The sequence below is a fragment of the Cervus canadensis genome, chromosome 18, assembly GCF_019320065.1.
Source record: "Cervus canadensis isolate Bull #8, Minnesota chromosome 18, ASM1932006v1, whole genome shotgun sequence".
In the NCBI taxonomy this organism is placed as follows: domain Eukaryota; kingdom Metazoa; phylum Chordata; class Mammalia; order Artiodactyla; family Cervidae; genus Cervus; species Cervus canadensis.
In genome coordinates, this window is record NC_057403.1 from 6280603 (window position 1) to 6299347 (window position 18745).

The window sequence follows — 18745 nt, forward strand, 5'->3', positions numbered from 1 at the left end:
GGGCCTTAGAAAGCATCACTATGAACAAAGCTAGTGGAGGTGAAGAAATTCCAGTTGAGCTATTTCATATCCTAAAAGATGATGCTGTGAAAGTGCTGCACTCAGTATGCCAGCAAATTTGGAAAACTCAGCAGTGGCCACAGGACTGGAAAAGGTCAGTTTTCATTCCAATCCCAAAGAAGGGCAGTGCCAAAGAATGCTCAAAATATCACACAATTGCACTCATCTCAATATGCTAGTAAAGTAATGCTTAAAATTTTCCAAGCCAGGCTTCAACAGTACGTGAACCATGAACTTCCAGATATTCAAGGTGGTTTTAGAGAAGGCAGAGGAACCAGAGATCAAATTGCCAACATCCACTGGATCATCAAAAAAGCAAGAGAGTTCCAGAAAAACATCTGTTTCTGCTTTATTGACTATGCCAAAGCCTTTGTGTGGATCACAATAAACTGTGGAAAATTCTGAAAGAGATGGGAATACCAGACCACCTGACTTGTCTCTTGAGAAATCTGTATGAAGATCAGGAAGCAACAGTTAGAACTGGATGTGGAACCACAGACTGGTTCCCAATATGGAAAGGAGTAAGTCGAGGCTGTATATTGTCACTGTGCTTATTTAACTTCTATGCAGAGTACATCATGAGAAACGCTGGGCTGGAGGAAGCACAAACTGGAATCAAGATTGCTGGGAGAAATATCAATAACCTCAGATATTCAGATGACACTACCCTTATGGCAGAAAGTGAAGAAATAAAGACCCTCTTGATGAAAGTGAAAGAGGAGAGTGAAAAAGTTGGCTTCAAACTCAACATTCAGAAAATTAAGATCATGGCATCTGGTCCCATCACTTCATGGCAAATAGTTGGGGAAACAGTAGAAACAGTGACAGACTTTATTCTTTGGGGATCCAAAATCACTGCAGATGGTGACTGCAGCCATGAAATTAAAAGACGCTTACTCCTTGGAAGCAAAGTTATGACCAACCTAGACAGCATATTATAAAGCAGAGACAGTACTTTGCCAGCAAAGGTCCATCTAGTCAAGACTATGGTTTCTCCAATAGTCATGTATGGATGTGAGAGTTGGACTATAAAGAAAGCTGAGCACCAAAGAATTGATGCTTTTGAACTGTGGTGTTGGAGAAGACTCTTGAGAGTCCCTTGGACTGCAAGGAGATCCAACCAGTCCATCCTAAAGGAAACCAGTCCTGAATATTCATTGGAAGGACTGATGTTGAAGCTGAGACTCCAAAACTTTGGCCACCTGATGCAAAGAACTGACTTGTTGGAAAAGACCCTGATGCTTTGAAAGATTGAAGGTGGGATGAGAACAGGACAACAGAGGATGAGATGGTTTTATGGCATCACTGGCTCAATGGACATGAGTTTGAGTAAACTCTGGAGGTTGGTGATGGACAGGGAGGCCTGGCGTGCTGCAGTCCATGGGGTTGCAAAGAGTCGGACATGACTGAGCAACTGAACTGAACTGAACTGAGACTTTTTGATGGCAGCCATTCTGACTGGTGTGAGATGATACCTTGTTGTGGTTTAGATTTGCATTTCTCTAATAATGAGTGATGTTGAGCATCTTTTCATGTATTTATTAGCCATCTGTAAGTCTTCTTTGGAGAAATATATGTTTAGTTCTTGGCCCACTTTTTGATTGGATTGTTTGTTTGTCTGGTATTGAGTTGCATGGGCTCCTTGTATATTGTGGAGATTAATTCTTTGTCAGTTGTTTTGTTTGCTTTTATTTTCTCCCATTCTGAAGGCTGCCTTTTCACTTTCCTGATAGTTTCCTTCATTGTGCAAATCTTTTAATTTTAATTAGGTCTCATTTGTTTTTGTTTTTATTTCCATTACTCTGGGAGGTAGGTTATGGAGGATCTTGCTGTGATTTATGCAACAGAAGTGTTCTGCCTATGTTTTCCTCTAAGACTTTTATAGTTTCTGGTCTTACATTTATATCTTTAATCCATTTTGAGTTTGTTTTTGTATATAGTGTTAGAAAGTGTTCTAGTTTCATTCTTTTACACATGGTTGACCAGTTTTCCCAGCACCACTTGTTAAAGACATTGTCTTTTCTCCATTGTATAGTTTTGCCTCCTTTGTCAAAAATGAGGTGTCAACAGGTACATGGATTTATCTCTGGGCTTTCTGTTTTGTTCCATTGATCTATATTTATGTCTTTGTGCCAGTACCATACTATCTTGAGGACTGTAATTTAGTAGTATAATCTGAAGTCAGGAAAGTTGATCCCTCCAGTTCCATTCTTCTTTCTCAAGACTGCTTTGGCTATTTGAGTTTTTTTGTGTTTCCATACAAATTGTGAAATTGTTTGTGCTAGTTCTGTGAAAAATACCATTGGTAGCTTTATAGGGATTGTGTTGAATCTATAGATTGCTTTGGGTAGTAAACTCATTTTCACTATATTAATTCTTCCAATCCACGGACATGATATTTTTCCCCATTTATTTGTGTCATCTTTGATTTCTTTCTTCAGTGTTTTATAGTTTTCTATATATAGGTCTTTTGTTTCTTTAGGTAAATTTATTCCTAAATATTTTATTCTTTCCATTGCAGTGGTGAATGGTACTGTTTCCTTAATTTCTCTTTCTGCTTTTTTTTATTGTTATGTATAGGAATGCAAGAGATTTCTATGTATCAATTTTATATTCTGAAACTTTACTATATTCATTGATTAGCTCTAGTAATTTTCTGGTGGTATCTTTGGGGTTTTCTATGTAGATGATCATGTCATCTGCAAACAGTGAGTTGTACTTCTTCTTTTCCAATCTGGATTCCTTTTATTTCTTTGTCTTCTCTGATTGCTGTGGCTAGGACTTCCAAAACTATGTGAATAGTAGTGGTGAGAGTGGGCACCTTGTCTTATTCCTGATTTTAGAGGAAATGCTTTCAGTTTTTCACCATTGAGGATAATGTTTGCTGTTGGTTTGTCATACAGTAAATGGCTTTTATTATGTTGAGTTATGTTCCATACACACACACACACACACACACACACACATATATATGGACCATATTTTCTTTATACATTCACCTGTAAAAGGACATCTAGGTTGTTTCCATGTCTGTGAATAATGCTGCTATGAACATAGGGGTGCATGTATTTTTTTGAATTATAGTTTTGTCTAAATATATGCTCAGGAGTGGGATTGCTTGATCATATGGAAACACTATAGTTTTTTGAGGAACCTCTGTACTGTTTTCCAGGGTGGTTGGGTCAATAGTGGATGTACCACATTCCAAACCTAGTGTAGGAGGGCTCCCTTTTCTCCACAACTTCTCCAGCATTTGTTATTTGAAAACTTTTTAATGATAGCCATTCTGACCAGTGTGACAAGGCACCTCATTGTAGGTTTGATGTGCAGTTTTCTAATAGTGATATTGAGCATCTTTTCATGTGCTTGTTGGCCAGCTGTATGTCTTCCTTGGAGAAATGTCTACTTAGATCATCTGCCCATTTTTTTATTGTGATTGTTTGTTGTTGGTGTTGTTGTATGAGCCATTTGTATATTTTGGAAATTAAGCCCTGTCAGTCGCATCATTTGCAAATATTTCCTCCCATATTGTAGGTTGTCTTTTCATTTTGTTTATGGTTTCCTTTGCTGTGTAAAAGCTTGTAAGTTTGATAAGGTTCTATTTGTTTATATTTGCTTTTATTTCTGTTGCCTTGGGAAACTGACCTAAGAAAACATTGGTTTATGTCAGAAAATGTTCTCTTCTAGGAGTTTTATCGTGACCTGTCTTGTCTTCAAGCCATTTTGAGTTTATTTTTGTATATGGTGTGAGGGTGTGTTCTAGCTTCATTCATTTGCATGTGGCTGTCCAACTTTTCCAGCACCACTTGCTAAAGAGATTGTCTTTTTCCATTGTATACCCATGCCTCCTTTGTTCAAAATTAATTGACCATAGGTGTGTGGGTTTATTTCTGGCTCTCTATTCTGTTCCATATATATCCATTTTTGTGCCAGTACCACACTGTTTTAATTATTGTAGCTTTGTAGTATGGTCTGAAGTCTGAGAGGTTATACCTCCTGTTTTGTTATTTTTCCTCAGGATTACTCTGGCAATTCTGGGTCTTTTAAAGATTTTATTGAAGTATAATTTATTTACAATGTTGTGTTAATTTCTGCTATATAGCTAAGTGATTCAGTTACATATGTATGTATGTGGGTGTTTTCATATTCTTTTTCATTATGGTTCATCCCAGGATATTGAATATAGTTCTGTGTGCTATATAGCAGGACCTTGTTTTTTAACCATCCTATATACAATGGTTTGCATCTGCTAATCTCAAATTCTCAATCCTTACCTTCCCCACCAGCTCTCCCCACTGGCAACCACAAGTCTGTTCTCTGTATCTATGAGTCTATTTCTGTTTCAAGGACATGTTCATTTGTGTCATGAATATTTTAGATTCCACATGTAAGTGATACCATATGGTTATGAGGCCCTAATAGGCTGATACCAAAATCAGACAAAATCACCATGAGAGAATTACCCACTAATACTTCTTGTGAATACAGGTGCAGAAATTCTCAACAAAATACTAACACACCAAACTTAGAAACATTATAAAAACTTACACGCTAAAGCCAAGTGGGATTTATACAAAAAAGGCAAATTTTAACATCCAAAATTTAGTTAATGCAATACATTATATTAAGAGAATAAAGGATAAAAACAATATGATCATCTCAATAGATGCAGGAAAAGGATCTGAAAAAATCAACACTTTTTCATGATTTTTTTAAAAAAGTCAATAAACTAGGAATAGAAAATAATTTCCTGAATCTGATAAAGGATATCTGTGAAAAACCCACAGCTAAAACTTAATGGAGAAAAACAGGATACTTTCTACCCTAAAATGAGAAAGAAGACAAGGATGACTGCTTTCATCATTTCTGTTCAACATCATACCAGAGATTCTAGGTGGGGCATGAGGATAAGAAAAAGAAATCAAAAGCATTCAGATTAGACAGGAAAAGTCAAAGTACATTTGAAGGTAATAGGATCTTATACATAGAAAATCTTGAGGAATTTACTTAATATTAAAACCCATTAGAAGTAGTAAATTAATTTAACAAAGTTCCAGGATACAAGAGCAATATGCTAAAAATTAATTGTATTTCTGTACACAATGAAATATCTGAAAATGAAATTAAGAACTCAATAATAAAAAATGCAATTTTTTTTTTGTCATACATTGATATGAATCAGCCATAGACTTACACGTATTCCCCATCCCGATCCCCCCTCCCACCTCCCTCTCCACCCGATTCCTCTGGGTCTTCCCAGTGCACCAGGCCCGAGCACTTGTCTCATGCATCCCACCTGGGCTGGTGATCTGTTTCACTGTAGATAGTATACATGCTGTTCTTTTGAAATATCCCACCCTCACATTCTCCCACAGAGTTCAAAAGTCTGTTCTGTATTTCTGTGTCTCTTTTTCTGTTTTGCATATAGGGTTATAAAAATGCAATTTTAAAAAGTGGCCAAATTATCTGAATGTGTATTTCTCCAAAGAAGATACAGAAATGTCAATAATCGCATGAAAAATGTTCATGTCATTAGTCATTAGGGAATACAAATCAAAACCACAATAAGATATCACTTCATACTCAGTTGGATGGTTATAATAGAACAGACATTAGCAAGTGTTGGCAAAGCTATAAGGAAATGGGAACTCTTATACAGTGCCAGTGGGAATGTGAAATGATGCAGTCACTTTAGAAAATAGTTGGATATTCCCTTAAACAGTTAAACATAGAGTTTTCATATGGCCCAACAATTCCACTATTAGGAAGATACATAAGTACATATATCCAGACAAAAATTTATACGTGAATGCTTATAGCAACATTATTCTCAAAGCCCAAAAGTGGAAACAGCCAAGTGTTCAATAGAAAATGAATGGATGAATAAAAGGTGATATACTCTTGTGATAAAAAGCAATGAAAAGGAATGAAGTTTTGATACATGCTATAATCTGGATAAGCCTTGAAGACATATGCTAAGTGTAAGGTCAGGAAAAAAAAAAAAAGAAAAAACATGTATTACATGATTTCATTATATGAAATGTCCAGAATAGGTGAATCCATAGAGACAGGAAATAGGTCAATGGTTATCCTAAAACTGGGAGATAACAGAGACTGCTAAAGAGGTAGGGGGTTTCCTTTTTGGGGTGATAAATGGTTTTTGTAATTCAGACTGGTGATGGTTACACAATTTCATACTAAAAACTCTTGAGTTGTGTACTTTAAATGGGTGAACTATATGATAAGTAAATTATATCTAAACATTTTTAATTTTTTAAGAAAAGCGACAATGAATTGAAAAATTCGAAGATGAATAAGACTGGTCCACACTTGGGCGATGGGGCTGGTATTATGAAAATGGTTCTTTACACCTGTGAGACTCCAGATTATTTTCCTGTTTCAATACTCATTTTTCAGTGAAGTAAGAACAACCCTTTTATTCTTCCATGGAAATTTGTATTACATGTAAATCGCCATTCTGCTCTAAAATATAGGAAACTATGTCATTATAAATGGTTGTCTATCCCTAAACAAATAGCTGGAAACAGATGAAAAGCATGTTTTGAAATGTTAGAAATAATTAAGATAATGGAAAGATGTATTTATAACATCAACAACCTTGATGCCAGAATGGGAAAATTATCTGTAAAGTGATTTTACAGGACTGGATCAATAAAATAGTTTTAAAACTATATATGTGTCTGTGTGTGTGTGTATGTATGTATGTGTGTGTGTGTGTGTATATATATATATATTCACTCTACATATTCAGTATTAATTAGTTTCTTTATATAGCAAACTGCAAACTTTTATCTTAGAATGTGCTAGCTACAAAAGTGAATGTTAACTCAATGACTTCTTTCATAGAGCTTGAATGTGACATTTTTTTCATTAGGAATCATTTGGGAACAAACTGTTGACTCAAACTTACGGCATGTAGACCTTTTCTAGAACTGTTCTAGGAAGTTAACTAATAATCAAGTATGATTCATACCAGAAAATAAATTTAAAAAAAAAAACATGCATTTGTGTTGATTCACAGGTAAGATCCTTCTGGAGTGCATGATAGTCTGTGTATAGTCACCTGGAGTCTTTGCAGTTATCATAAAACTTGTGGTTACCCTCTTCTGACCTTTTTAAATGAGCCCGACAGGCCAGCTCCAGATCACACTGGGATGTCATAAAGGCCACTACAGTGTCTTGCTTTTGGAATTTCTCTGCACCATCTCCTATCAGCATGATCCTCTTCCTCAGCTTTTCTAAGCTAAATGCCTCTCTTCCAATTCCATGCCTTAGCCTCATGGCCTTACTCGATTTGAGACTTTGGACTCCTTCCATACATTTCTACCATTCTGTGATATACCTGGGAACTGTCAATGGGTGACATTTACACCCCAGAACCTCTTACCCTTCTCACAGGATAGAGGTAATGAGTTGGTATTATTAAGCACAAAATGTCAACTGAGACTGGCATAATTGCTTTATATAGATTAATTTTATTTTTATTTATCTTTTAATTTTTATATGCCAATTTATGTATTTATTTTTATTGATTTTTGGCTGTGCTGAGTCTTCATTGATGTGTGCAGATTTTTCTCTAGTTGCTCCTAGTAGGGGCTTAGCTAGTCATGGCACATGGGTTTCTCATTGTGGTGACTTCTCTTGTTGCAGAGCATGGGTTCTAGGACACATGAGCTTCAGTATTTGAGGATTGTGGGCTCAGTAGTTATGGCTCGCAGGCTTAGCTGCTCTGTGGCATGTGGGATCTTCCCAGACCAGGGGTCTAACTGGTGTCCCCTATGTTGCAAGACAGATTCTTAACCACTGGACCATCAGGGAAGCCCTGATATAGATTAACTTTCAATCTTCATGGCCATTCTCTTCCTTGGGATTTCAGCGGACATACTCTAAATGTTGTAGGGCCTTGTATACAATTACTTGACTAATAGGGCAGCATTCAAGGACTTCACTGGGACCTGTATCAGGGCTGGACAAAGAACACCTGTAAGATTACACACACAGATACTCTGGCCCTAGCCCAGACCAACCGAATGAGACCAGTGAATGAGAGGGTGATTCTCAGAATCTTGGGCTTCCCTGCCTCAGGGGTAAAGAATCCACCTGCAATGCAGGAGATGCAGGTTCCATCCCTGGATTGGGAAGAGCCCCTGAAGGATGGTGTAGCAACCCACTCCAGTATTTTTGCCTGGAGAATCATATGGACAGAGGAGTCTGGCAGTCTACAGTCCATAGAGTCGCAGAGTCAGACACAACTGAAGCCACTTAGCACACAAGCACCCAGAATCTTAATACGTCACAAGTGATTCTGATTCACATAAGTGTAAACACCACTGCATTATTCTTCCTTGAGCATTTAATACAGCATCTCAGCAATTTCCTGAAAAGATTCAAATCCCCTAATGGCCAGAATGCACATTACCAGCATCAGTTCCACTGTGAATGGGGAAAGATGTTCTTATATGTCTCTTCCCAATCCATATTTGTTATATTGTTGATGATACATTATGTTCCCAAAAAATCCAAAAAGGAAAACAAAACAAAACACAAGGTCCTCAGTGGGGACCCAGTGTGTTGGCAGCACCTCTTGACTAAGAGAATGAGCACAAAAATCTGGTCTTTACTAGTCATTATTAAAACATACATAGAGAATCCTCACTCCCCAACAACTCAAATGGCTTAGCTGCAACCTTGTTCCAGATCCGCTAAACCCTTCTGCTGATGAATTGAATTGGGTATCCAATCCTGGTCCTTCTGTTCCTATTTGAGACACAAAGATGCCTATCCATGGAGAGATGGCAATAGTCTTCCTACTCTTGAGAAAAAGGTGCCTCAAAAAGGGGAAGGGGTGGTTTTATCACTGTTGATCTGTACAGGTTCTTTTATATTTTGGATATTAACACCTTATAGGATATATGATTTTCAAGTATCTCCTCCAATTCAGTAGGTTTCCTTTTGTTGATGGTTTCCTTTGCTATGCAGAAGATTTTAGCTTGATGAAGACCTATTTGTTTATTTTTGCTTTTGTTACCCATCCCTGAGGAGACATATCCAGGAATATGTTGCTAAGACTGATGTCAAAAAAGCATACAGCCTATGTTGTCTTCTGGTTTTATGGTTTCAGTCTTAACATTCAAGGCTTTAATCCATTTTGAGATGATTTTTGTGTACGATGTGAGATAGTGGTCTAGTTTCATTCTTTTCCCTGTGGTACTGACAGCTAGAAACTAAATTTTTGGTGGTAAGCATGTTGTATATACAGAAATTAACATATATACACATATGTTAATGTACATCATAGAACTTATGTTCTAAATTAACATAAAACATAATGTTATAAATCAACATCACCTCAATTAAGCATTACTTTTTATAAAGATTTTTTTTTTGGTGTGGTCCATTTTTAGTCTTTATTGAATTTGTTACAATACTGCTTCTGTTTTACATTTTAATTTTTTGTTTTTTTTGGCTGTGTGGCATGTGAGACCTTAGCTCCCAGACTAGGGGTCGAACCCACACCCCCTGCAATGGAAGCCGAAGTCTTAATCACTGGCCTGCCAGGAAGTCCCTAAACATTAACTGAAAAAATAAAATTAAAAGGAGATGTGCACACACACACACACACACACACACACACACACACAAGCGGGGGAAGGGGTAAAGTTTGATTGGGTGCTTGGTAAAAAGGGCTTGTTTAGGAGTCAGCTCATTAGTTGTATGTATTGTTTCCAGATTCAGTCTTCACCAATGCCCAGCACAATGCTTGCTAATGGTAAGTCAGTTGATATATGCTGGATGGATGAGTCAAGATACTAATCAGCCTTGTGTGACTATCAGAAGTAGAAGTTTGAGAGACTTGATTCAGACCTGTCCTTCTCCTTTTACAGATGAGAAAACATCTTCATCAGTCAGAACTCAACTCCTTTTCCAAAAGGAGGAGGTCACCCCATTTCTTCCTCCACATTTCAGAACACTTGGCTGAAGGTATGTTTCCCCATCCAAGTTAAGGTCTCTATGAGTCTCTGACCTTTTATAGATTTCTCAGCTTTAATATTGTTTCCCCAGATCACTGTGGCTTCAGGCCAAGGCTATTTTTCCTCTCACTCTTTACTTGATACTAATAACTGCCATATGCCTGAGAAAGAAAAACAAGAGGCACACTTATGGACAAAAAGGAGAGTGTTCACTGAAAGACAAGTGGAGAGAAGAGAAAAGTACAGATGATAATTTTTAAGGAAAAAAAAAAAAAAAACACTGAGCTAAAAGCATGAACACCCCTTCTCAGGGTAAAGTTTCATTCTCACTGATGTGACAAACATTTTCCCAACAGAAGAAGTTTAACACATTATATAAATACCCCAATACGCATATGCAGCGGTAGTAATAATTAGTTTTCTCCCCCTTTCATCTCCGTTGTTTCTGCCCACACACATTTCCTATTTCGAGCTTTGGTGTAACAAATGCATCTTTCAAACTGGAGGCCCACGCCTTGTTTGCACAAACACAGGTCTCTTTATCGCCACGTGCAGTCCCTCCAGCTCGCGGAACTGAACAATGAGGCATTTTCCTCTCTCCCCGGCCCCAGAGCTCTGACAGAATTCATTTAATTTCCATGGAAAATGTAATCTGCAGATAATAATAGGTCATTCGCAGCAATATCACTCCACCCGCCCAGATCACCCGTTGTTGTGCTAATTGTGGGATAATGTAATAGACAGCCGAGGCCCGCGGATGGAATTAGATGGGGCATTTTGTTTTTTGTGATTCTATGAAGGAGGATATAAGAGAAAGTGTCAGCAAATGCTATAGGCATTGTTCCCCTTTTGTAAAATGACTCGAGTCTTCTTGTACATGGGGCATCTTTGATATTCTTGGTGTCACCTGCAAAATTCAAGGGTTTTGGTGTTTCACTGGGCATCTTTGGACCACTTAAATGCTCCACCTAACCAGATGAAGTGAGTTCTTGAGATACTGGGGGGAGCCAAATGATGGCTTGGGCAGGTGATATACACCTAATCTATCCTTCTTGTTGTGAAGTACTTTAAAAATATCAATCACCTCTGAAATTCCTCCTTCTGAACTCAGAAGAGAAGCAGAGGCCCTTTCTGTGTAGAATGACTTTCCTCAGCATAGAAGCCTATACTCGCCCATGCATGCTAAGTTCTCTCTCTTTTTTTATTGAGCTACGTGTGTGTATGAAAGTCGCTCAGTCGCGTCCAACTCTTTGCAACCCCATGGACTACGCAGTCCATGGAATTCTCCAGGCCAGAATACTGGAGTGAGTAGCCTTTCCCTTCTCCAGGGGATCTTCCCAACCCAGGGATCGAACCCAGGTCTCCTGCATTGCAGGTGGATTCTTTACCATCTGAGCCACCAGGGAAGCCCCTTATTGAGCTATAATCGACACATAACACTCTTTTGTTTTTGAGTTGGCAAAGTCAGGAGCTATCACGGAATCATGAAAAGTGGGTCCAAAGATGACTAAGCTTAACACACTAATTATTTATTTCATGACTTTTTTTCTCTTCTAACAAATATCATTCACAGTCATTGTAAAGTATTTGAAAAGGGTGAAGAAAGCAGAAACGAGCCCACCCTTCAGAGAATTCCCTCAGGGCAGACAGTAAAGGCAGAGGAAATGATTCTCAGAACCGACAGTAGAGAAGGGCGGGAGGGTGCGTTTACAATGAGATTTGGAAGCTCATACGTGTGTGTGTCCATCCCTCTTAGCCATCTGCATCACTGATGGGCAGTGTCTGGCCCATGCCCACTGGATGATGCGGGGATGGGAGGACTCAGGCAGGACCTCCCAGCTCTTCTCCTGCCAGGAAGCAGAGGGGCCTGCTGGGTTGACTCAAAGGGCTTAAGTCCAGATTGTCAAGTTCTGATGAGGAAGACAGCTGGCCATTCCCTGCTGTCATTGTCCAGCCTGGTTGAGGTATGTGAGGAGAGAAAATATACCCAGACACTGGGGAAAGAGGGAGAGACACAGATGGAGAAGTTCAGAGATGCTGGGAGATAGGACAAGAGAGAGAGCCCCGGAGAGCAGACAGAGCTCAGAAAAAGGCAGGGTAGGAGAGAAAGAGTGGTAACAGGAAGGGGGGCAGGGAGAGAGGAGGAAGACAGAGACAGAGTGAAGGGCACAGAGGGAAAGGCCGTGAAAATAAAAGACAAGCAAGGAGGACTGAAAGAGAGAGACCCAGAGTGAGACAGAAAGTAGAAACCAACAGGAGTGCTGGGGGCTCTGAGAAGAGACGAGTCTAAACAGACTGAGCCTGAGGCTGACAGCCGGGAGTGAGGGTAGGTGTGAAGGCGTGTGTATGAGGGTGTATGTTGGATGATGCAGGTGTGTAAGAATATGTGTGTGCACATGTGATGGATGTGTGTGTGTGTGTGTGTGTGTGTGTGGAAGGAGCCTCAGACAGGCACAGGATTTGAAAGCTCTCTCTGACTTACAAGATGCCCTCTGCCTCACCCACTCCTAACTACCTCAGACACCTCTGTAAGTGTCCAAAAGACCTTTTCCTTTCATTCTTCCTCTCCTCCTTGAAAGGAACCAGCTCTTCCAGTCATTTTGTCAGCAGCTGGATGACTCTATGGTTTATTGCTTCATACCCTAGGACGTGGCAGGGGCGGGGGGTCACTCTGGAGGGGAATCCTTCAGGCCTGAAAGTGGTCAGAGGGGAGGGTGTTAGAGTCTATCACAGGGTCAGACTCAGCTTCCACAGGCAACAAGGGCTAAACTGACTTTCTGGCTCTGAGGTCTCTGACAGGAAGGGTCAGACCTGAGCTGGCAGATCGATTAGGGTTAGTTATGTCCACAGACGTATGGACTCAGTGTATGTTTCCCACCCAGGAGGGCAGCCTATGGTCCATGAGCAGAGGATAGCAGCATCAGATGGACGGACGCTGGATCCTGGGCACAAAGACGAGGAGAGAGTTCTAGAAGCCAACAAGGGGTGGGATTGTTGTTGTTTAGTAGCTGAGTCATGTCCAACTCTCTGTGACCCCATGGACTGCAGCATGTCGGGCTCCCCTGTCCTTCACCATCTCCCAGAGTTTGTGCAAACTCATGTCCATTGAAGGGTGGTGAATAGAAAGTTATGTGTATGGGCAAGGTAGCCTAGGGACACTGGACTCTGAGGGTGAAGGGGCATGGAGGAGATCCAAGATGGAGTTATGGGGCTGCCCACCAGACGGAGCTGGGCTTTTCCACTCCAGGCCACTGGGGGGGACTTCGTTCAAAGTCTCACAAGACTGAGCTGGAGTCTTCTGCCTGTGAAAGTTGTCTTGAGCCCTGGACAGTGGTGGACCCATTTGTGAGGAATGGAGAAAAGACTGTCCAACCTGGTCCCGGCCCTGTACATAGGGAACAAAGGCACACACACACACGTATACATTCACATTCACATGTATAAAGGCACGCGCGTGCACACACACACACTCTCTAAGAGTGATTAACTTTATATCCTTGCTATTCAAAGTGTGGCCCATGGCCCAGCAGCATCAGCATAACCTGGATGTGAGTTACAAATTCAGACTCTCAGACCCCATCACAGACATCATGATCATGACCCGTGCCTTAGCAAAAGCCCACATTAAAGTCTGAGAGCAGTACTCGGCCTGGCAGTGGATCGGGAAGAGCTGCTCAGAGGTGCTTAACAATTTGTTGAGTTGGACATCCCTTTCTTTGTCCTGTAAGTAAGGACAATGAAGTTTTTTAAAAGATTCTGTCTTAGTAGCCCAAGGCAGCGTAGCTATGAAATGACAGAAATCTGGTCTCAAACTCAGGCGTAATGACTCAAACTCAATCTTGGTAAGCCAAGACAATCACTTAGTTACGGCTACTATGTGCTAAGCCCAGCGCTGAGCACTTGATTATATCCATTACCTACCTGGATTCGCACAGCTACCAGATACCATTTATTTTCCCCAGTTCACAGGGAAATAAACAACAGACTCAGAGACATCGGTATTTTTTTCCCCAAAACCAACCAGCTGGTCGATGGCACAGCTGGGATTCAAGTACACAACTGTCTCACCCCTAAGCCTGGGTTTTATTTTTGATTCTGCTTTGTATTGCCCAGCGGCTGCCCACTATACCTTCCTGCTTCATTTTCTAAAGATGCAAGATCTGTGCTGGTCTCAACTGCCTTTCTGTCACCATTTCTGGTCATAGTCAGCCTCCAGGAGCCAGGCCTATACTAGCAGGGAAGACCACTGAAGTCTCATGAGGAGGGCACATAGCAGACAGATCTGGACACGTCCTAGTCAACAGCCCTGGAAGGAGGGACTCCTGATCAGCATTTGGAAGCCAGCTGTGGGGTCAGAACTAGAAATGCGTGTTCTTTATGCCCGAGTCACACAGTTTAATGCCTTCCCATGGCCTCAGTCTGGACCCCCTGGAGCCTCCAGCCTGGGAAAAGCTCAAGGAAATCAGGTTCCCAGAACATCTCCAGGCTTCCTGGTAGCAGCCAACAGGGACATCAATTTTCAGACAACAATTCTGAACATAATAAGTGTAGGAATATATTTCATCAAAACTCAAATCTTACTATTAATACTTATAAGAGTATGGATATTGGAGAGAAGACTTATGATTGTTATGATTATAGTAAAGTTGTTAACCAGTCTTCAAAACTTATTCAACAGCAGAATATTCAGACTGAGCAGAAACATTGCAAGTGTAATACCTGTGGAAAAGTCTGTAGTAACTCACCAAATCGAAGCAGACATACGAAAATTCATTCAAGAAGGAAAGATTTGAGATGTACAGCATGTGGCAAAGCCTTTAATCAGAGTTCATATTTAACTGAACATCAGCGAATCCTTACTGGGGAGAAACCATACAAATGTACAGAATGTGGCAAAGCCTTTATCCATTATTCACTACTTACTCAACATCAACGAGTCCATACTGGGGAGAGACCTTATAAATGTACAGCATGTGGCAAGGCTTTTAAGCAGAGTTCAACTTTGACTCAACATCAACGAATCCATACTGGGGAGAGACCGTATAAATGTACAACATGTGGCAAGGCTTTTAAGGAGATTTCAACTTTAACTCAACATCAGTGAATCCATACTGGGGAGAGACCTTATAAATGTAAAGCATGTGGCAAGGGTTTTAAGCAGCGTTCAGGTTTAACAGAACATTACCAAATCCATACTGGGGACAGACCTTATAAATGTACAGAATGTGGCAAAGCCTTTATCAGTTGTTCACTTCTTATGCGACATCAACGAATCCATACTGGGGAGAGACCTTATAAATGTACTGAATGTGGCAAAGCCTTTATGAATTATTCACATCTTACTCGACATGAACGAATCCATACTGGGAAGAGACCTTATAAATGTACAGCATGTGGCAAGGCTTTTAAGGAGATTTCAACTTTAACTCAACATCAGCGAATCCATACTGGGGAGAGACCTTATAAATGTACAGCATGTGGCAAGACTTTTAAGCAGCATTCAGGTTTAACTGAACATCACCAAATCCATAGTGGGGAGAGACCATATAAATGTACAGCATGTGGCAAAGCCTTTATCAATTGTTCACTTCTTACGCGACATCAACGAATCCATACTGGGGAGAGACCTTATAAATGTACAGAATGTGGCAAAGCCTTTATGTATTATTCACATCTTAATCGACATGAACGAATCCATACTGGGAAGAGACCTTATAAATGTACAGCATGTGGCAACGCTTTTAAGGAGATTTCAACCTTAACTCAACATCAGCGAATCCATACTGGGGAGAGACCTTATAAATGTAAAGCATGTGGCAAGGCTTTTAAGCGGAGTTCAACTTTAACTCAACATCAGAGAATCCATACTGGGGAGTGACCTTATAAATGTACAGCATGTGGCAAAGCCTTTATCAATTGTTCACTTCTTACGCGACATCAGCGAATCCATACTGGGGAGAGACCTTATAAATGTACAGCATGTGGCAAGGCTTTTAAGCAGAGTTCCAATTTAAGTCAACATCAGCGAATCCATATCGGGGAAAGACCTTATAAATGTACAGACTCTGGCAAATCCTTTTCCCAGAGTTCAGGTCTTTCTCGACATCAGAGAGATCATACTGCAGAGAAATGTTAGAAATGTAAGGAATGTGGCAAAGAATTTCATCACAGTCATCACCTCACTCACAATCAAAGAATACATAGTGCAGAGAAACCCTAGAAATGAATCACTGATAAAAAAAAAAAAAGTTGGTCCCAAATATACAATTTTGAAAAAACGAGTGTTTTCTTTGGAAAGATACATGAGTGAAATAAAAAAAATGTAAAAAACTGCTTAATCAAACATCAAAAGTAACTAAATACCAGAAAATTCATCCTAGAAAGCATGTCATTAGTACCACTTTTCTTGAATTAGTCTCAGCAGAAACACTGTAGCAAATATTCCATAAGTAAAACACATACAAATATGATATGTTAGTATGGATCACAAGATGAAGGGGTGGACATTTGCAGAGGTATAATTATTATTAATGTATCCTTGTCTATGTTAAGTTATTTCAGATTATTAAGGACCCAAAACGAATGTAATTCAACTCTCAAATTACTACATGCTGTGATTTGTTTCTACTCTATATATGAACTTCTGTTTTTGATGGTTGTTGCCCAATGGTAAGAGAAGCCCTTCAATATTAAGTGGGAATCATTTACATTTATTCTCCAATTTATAAGATTAAGAACACAGTCGTGTTATATACACACTAAACCTCTGAATGGAGGTATTTGTCACTGATGTCAAACACCTCAATGGTCACCATTATGTAAGTGTTCAGGGAATAATTCAAAGTAAGACAGAAGTTTGTTCTAAGTTTTCAATAATTATGTCACTTACTTTTTAAGCATAAAAGAAGGATAGTTCATGAAAATCTAAGGTATTTTTATAACATCAACATAGAGAAATCATGCATATTATCTGGCAGGCTTGAAGTAAGGACACCTCTTCTATCTGATGTAAGTATAGAAAACTCTTTCTGGAAAAGTCATATTAATATAATGAATGTCCATCCATGTTTAGTAAATTAGCCTCCATTTTGTAAACCATATAAATCACATTCTCAGATCATTTCATCAGAGAAACAGGACAGTTTTTAGAAGCTTGTAATGTGTATTTTAATCAAGGATCAAACAACAATTGAAAAAGGTTTTATTCCATCTGTGTAAAATTAATGTATCTTAATTAATAAAAGTCAATGGTTTTTCAATGTTACATATGATGTGGAATGAATGAAGGGTTAACGCACCTCCAGCATTAACCTCTCCCACCTATTTAAGGTTGCAGGAAAGGTAACGTAATGATAAACTATTTGAAGCACAGGGGGATGGCATCTGTAGAAATTAGTTCCTTACTGCCATTAAACCTCTCATAACTTCATATATTTCCCACCATTTCTATGTTGTATCTCCTCTCCGATTTTTATTGACTTGGACATCATGGTGGTTCTAATAAGAAGGATCATACAGAGTACTGTTGAGAGCTCCCCTGAACTGCTCCATGCTGTTGCTGCCTCAGCGTCTGTCTGGGGAGCAGGCAGCCTGCAGGTCCGTGAACTCACAGCAGCCAGTCCTGTGAGCACCTGCACTAGATGACCCCTTCCTCGGGACCAGCAGTCTTGCTGAACCCCAGGGTCTACTGCACAGCCCCCCCCCACCCCCCCGCCTTCAGTGATCCCCTCTGAGCTCACCAGCATCCTGCTCGTCTTTGTTTGAATGGACCACTCCACACTCAGCCTGTGGCACTCACAGCACTTCACCCAGGGTCAGGTCTGAACCCCAAGTACTGGAATTTTCTCTGCCTGGTTCTAGCCTTGACCTTCCTCAGGGGCCCTCAAGGCTTGCTGTGAATTCTCTGAGGACTTAGAGTCATAAACTCACCTGGTGCAATTGTCCTTTGTTCTTCTGTTAGCTAAAACTTTTCAGGGGCTCATTTAAGCAAATGTAAGTTTAACAAAGTCACAAAAAGAATAGGCAAAAGCTATGATGGGAAAATTCGGAGCCAAGATTTCTAAAATCTTACACTGTATAATTCTTAGCCACATGTGTGTTGTAAGGCTTAAAGGAACTGTTTTCTCATGGCTTTGGCATACTTTGAATGCAATATATAAATATCTGAAGATATATACACAATATGATTTATATAACACACATTGAATACAAGATATTAATATCTGAAGGTAAACAAGTTAGTGAGAAGACCAAGAAGGAATATGTGAGTGTATGTGTATTCCTACACATTTAACTTAGAGAATTTAGAAATCTTAGATCAAAACTGGTCATTTCAGAATTGCAGATGATTTACTAAAAACTGTAAAGCTTGTCAATTTGTCGATTAATCTGTTTTGTCTACTTTTCATGGAATTCATTTCCTTAAATATCAGGAGGTTATGTTTTTTAAGGAACTTCCACACGGTCCTCCCACGTGACTGCACCAGCTTACATTCTCTCCAGCCATGTAGGAGGTTCACTGATCTCCAAGCCCCTTCAGCGTTTGTGATATTATTAATGGGCGTTTTGCTCATTGTTCTGACTGGCATGCGGTGATACATCCCTGTAGCTTTGTTCTGCATTTCTTATTGTTTAGCGGTGGTGAGCATCTTTCTTTTGCCTCCTGCCCATGGAAAAGAGCAAGCTGCCCCGCC

At 39.8% G+C, this 18745-nt stretch overlaps 1 protein-coding gene and 1 long non-coding RNA gene across 2 annotated transcripts in view; both read left to right on the plus strand.

Moving 5' to 3' along the window:
- LOC122421200 overlaps nt 1-10419 on the plus strand; it is a 47442-nt gene extending 37023 nt beyond the window's left edge. The window contains exon 3 of the long non-coding RNA XR_006263464.1: nt 9966-10419. This is a non-coding gene — a long non-coding RNA (uncharacterized LOC122421200). The remainder of the gene's footprint in view (nt 1-9965) is intronic.
- A 4140-nt stretch (nt 10420-14559) lies between these two features.
- Nucleotides 14560-17316, plus strand: LOC122421207 (zinc finger protein 420-like). Its single transcript, XM_043437077.1, is given in 1 exon segment — nt 14560-17316. A coding segment is annotated over 1 exon segment (1278 nt). The 5' UTR covers nt 14560-14652; the 3' UTR covers nt 15931-17316.
- Nucleotides 17317-18745: the final 1429 nt, after the last annotated feature.